General features: G+C 35.1%; 1 protein-coding gene across 1 annotated transcript; it reads right to left on the reverse strand.

Annotated features, from left to right (window-relative positions):
• Nucleotides 1-523: 523 nt before the first annotated feature.
• Nucleotides 524-2,402, reverse strand: LOC131643174 (uncharacterized). The gene is made up of 5 exons (XM_058913326.1): nucleotides 2,145-2,402; nucleotides 1,849-1,981; nucleotides 1,441-1,565; nucleotides 1,180-1,326; nucleotides 524-795 (listed from the first exon to the last, which is right to left on the reverse strand). Exons 1-5 carry the CDS (start codon nucleotides 2,331-2,333, stop codon nucleotides 664-666), a joined length of 726 nt encoding a protein of 241 aa, XP_058769309.1. The 5' UTR covers nucleotides 2,334-2,402; the 3' UTR covers nucleotides 524-663.
• Nucleotides 2,403-3,984: the final 1,582 nt, after the last annotated feature.

Genomic DNA, 3,984 nt, shown 5'->3' on the forward strand with positions numbered 1-3,984 from the left:
TTTGGTTCAAAATATGAAGGGGAAGGGGAGGAATTTTATTTACAAATATGTTTGGTTCAGAATGGGAGGTATTTTAAAACTAATTTACATTTTTAACCTTGTAATTTTACTAAATTTACTATAAGATTCATGATATTTACTATTTATAAGTATTCAATTCGATAACATCAAAAAAAAATTACATTAGTTAAAAAATAACATAAAAATATAAAAAATAAAATAAAAAATTTAATTATAATTATAACAAGGGTAAATATGTAAATATAATTATAATTAATATGAATCACCTCCCCTCCCCTCCGAATCCTCCAAATCGGAGGAAGCAAAAAGGGACTCAGAAGGAATTTGGTCCCCTCCATCTACCTCCCCTCCCCCTCTTAAAATTTGAATCAAACACCTAAACTATTAAAAATCTCCTCCCCTCCATTTACCTCCAACCTAACTTACCTCCAACCTAACGGACCCTAAGTGTTAGTCATAAAAAACCACCAATCTTGTTAAAAAGAGACAAATGCAAGGTTGGTTAATGAAAATGCAGAACATTCAATGCTCTAACTGGTCATACAAATAAAACAGATGTTAAGCAAAAAACTTGTTTCTTTTACATCATAATAATGCTCTATATTGCATTACAGATAATTTTCTCATTATATTTTGCTTGGATCACTCAATCATGGTCTTGGCAGCATCAATTAATATTGCTCTAAAATCATCGGCAGCTCGACCAAGCACTGTGTACCCTTCTTTGTCCTCCACATCCACATCTGCTCCATGCCTTATAAGAAGGAGAGCTACCTGTAACCGAACGCAGGATAGATATTTAGACCATAACAATCAATGGTGGATCCAAGACCCTAATTACCGATGAGTAGTTCTGCACCAACAATGATGAAATTGGTGCAAAACTGCATTTGGGACCACGGAAAGGGGCCATTACAGTGGGATGAAAGTTCTAAGAGCCGGTTTGTTTAAACTTTTCACGAGGAAATGTTGAGGTTGTGTAAAATAGTGATTTCAGATATTCTAATGTCACGAGCTTAGTGTCAAAAAAATTGATGCTTAGACACTTGCGATCAATTAGGGACATGTGTAACTTAGGCATCAACGTAATCAACAAAAGCATGATAAGAAATATGATTTATATATCCTCTAAATTGAGCATTGCACCAATGAGCATACCTCTTTGTTATAACAAACCACAGCATTCATTAGAGGAGTTTGACCAGCTCTATCAACAGCATCAACATCTGCTCCTTCTTCAATCAAATATTCACACAACTCAGAATTCCCAGTGCTAGCTGCCCGATGCAACGGAGTGCAACCAACCTGATCATATCACAATTTACAGGATACATACTTTAATAATGTGATTATAATGAAGAACGGGGAAATTGAAACCATAGTGTCAACAAAAAAAATCAAATGAATCCATGTTGCAACCTTGTCCTTTAAATTAAGCTTGGCATTATGAGAGATGAGTCTTTCAGCAATCTCCATCCGACCTTTGCTGGCTGCATAGTGTAAGGCAGTGCGTCCTCCGTTGTTTTTTATGTTAACATCAGCTCCTACCAAAAATGAAGAATAAGAACGGTAAAGATGGTTGATGAATCTTTCAACCTATATAACACCGAACACTTCAAATTGAAGGTGTGTCTGTGCCCAACACCGACACTTGTGATTGCATACAATTGCTTCTATTTTCTCAACTTATAAGTTGTCATCTAAGTTATAAGTTGTTTTCACGAGCTATCCCGAAAACCCGAGGAATAAAATGTGAATACTCCCCTCTAAAACCCTAAATCCAAAAATTCCCTAAATCTCATTAAAATAGATTAAAAAAAAATAGACCTTTGTTCAACAAAGCCTCTACTATCTCCAAATTCCCAATGCTGGCAGCAGAATGAAGCGGTGCCCACCCTTCTTCATCACCACAATTTATCACCTCAACCGATGCATCAGAAGACAACAATATCTTCACCACCTGAAAAATTCTCATCCACAGTCACAAAATAGAAAACAATAACATTCAATTTCCTAACTAAGAACCCCAATTTAGGGTTCTGATACAAATACAAAAAAGATTAAATTTTTATGAGATTGAATGAAAATGGAAGAGACCCATTTGAGGAAGGGGAAAAGGGAACCTTAGAGTGACCAGAAGAAGCGGCGACATGGAGAAGAGAACGAGCGTCTTCGTTTCTGAGAGAGAGTGATTTGGAGAGTGATTGAGGGGATAATGATTCGAAGATTGAAGAATTTCCTTCTTCAGCTGCTTTGAATAGATCCTTCTCTTCTTCTCTGTTTTCAGTGTCTACTTCCATTTTCATTTCCATGGACTTTACTTTGATTTCAACTTTGCTCAAACAATCCCTCCTCTTTTGGTTTTGTTTTTTTCTTGTGGATTAAGGTATTTTTATGTAAATGTTTACCCTAAATTATATTTTGGTCAATTTTGTATTTTAGTTTATGTAATTTTTTATTTAGTTTTATTTCTTACAAATAACTTTTATCATGATTTTTATATGACAATTTTTCATCCCACATCCAATGACCTTCTTACGCACCACTGAATTGACCAAAATATCATCGTGCTTTCGTAGATGGCATTTTCAAAAGCACTCCTTTTATTGTTTAACGTTATCTTATTGTTTAGGGTGATTTCCGGTAAACAACCGCTAGTCTTCCAAACTATAATAAATATGATTTGGTTACTCGCAGGATCGACTAGATTGATCCTAGGACACATAGTCAAAAAGATTGTTATCAATGTTCATTCGAACCATATTCATGATTCGTCTTCTTCAATAAGCGTTGTTCGATTAAAGAACAAGTAATCTTGATAATCACTTTGTTATATGTAAGTATGATTTCAATGAAAAGATAAGTAACATAACATATGAAACTAAAAGGACTGTTAAAACGTAAAGAATCTTAGAATGCAGAAACGTTAAAGACTTTGAAAATAAATGACATGAAAGTAATTCGAAAGTAAATGACATTAAAGTAAAGATACAGAAATGTAAATGGCAAGAAGTAAATGGAATGCAGTAATTCTGAAAGATATTCGAAAACGAAAGATAATACACATGTATTAAAGTGGTGGTGTCATACGTACATTTTCTCAGCGAACTCTTTCTCTTAACACTTGATACTTGAGTAAATATGTGAGTGATTTGTACAAAATGAACACACAGAATCCTAACATTAAGACTCCTATTTATACTAGTTTCGACCTTAACGGTCCTACACTAATCTGCTGCCACGTCTCTCATAAGAACTTCCAGCGATGCCATCTGTTCCTTGGACAGTTACGAGACCGTCTTCGAATTTCAAATCTTCCCGCCTGAGTCTGTCTTCGACGCGTGGCAGTGTAAAAAACACTACGAAAACACGCTAAGTAGTAATACTTGAATATATTTTATAAATTTTGTCTAAGTCCCCGAAGACACATACTTTCGCTAGCTTTCAGTATTCATTATCTTCATAACGAACTTAGAAATCTTTATTCTTGAAGCATGGCCATCAGTAGCCATCTTTCCTTCGATTTTCCACTTCTTCGAAGGACAAATATTACAAGACGGAATCTTCAGCTAACAAATTGCCCCCAATAAATGCCTGTTTCGAAAATCAACAGAAATAGGCGTTTCTTGTCATCATAAGATTTCGTTTCTTATTGATCTTTGAGAGTTCCAAGACTGCTGACTAACGTCATAATCATTGATGACCCTGTTCCCGAAACGTCTTGTCATTTTCAAAGATGTCTTCTCATAACTTACATTCCCACGTTTTTGACCTTACTTCTTGATCATTACTCCTACATACTAGGAGTGAAGCCAATTTATTCAACCACCGTCGGATTAAATCACCAGCCGCCACGTGTTCTTTGGGCTTTACCCAAAAGATTTAAAAAGGGTTTCCGTTAAACCTTTAAATACTTGATCTTGCATTTCTATACAACCTTTCATTCCTATTTCTTCATCTTCT

The sequence above is a fragment of the Vicia villosa genome, unplaced genomic scaffold, assembly GCF_029867415.1.
Source record: "Vicia villosa cultivar HV-30 ecotype Madison, WI unplaced genomic scaffold, Vvil1.0 scaffold8, whole genome shotgun sequence".
In the NCBI taxonomy this organism is placed as follows: Eukaryota; Viridiplantae; Streptophyta; class Magnoliopsida; order Fabales; family Fabaceae; genus Vicia; species Vicia villosa.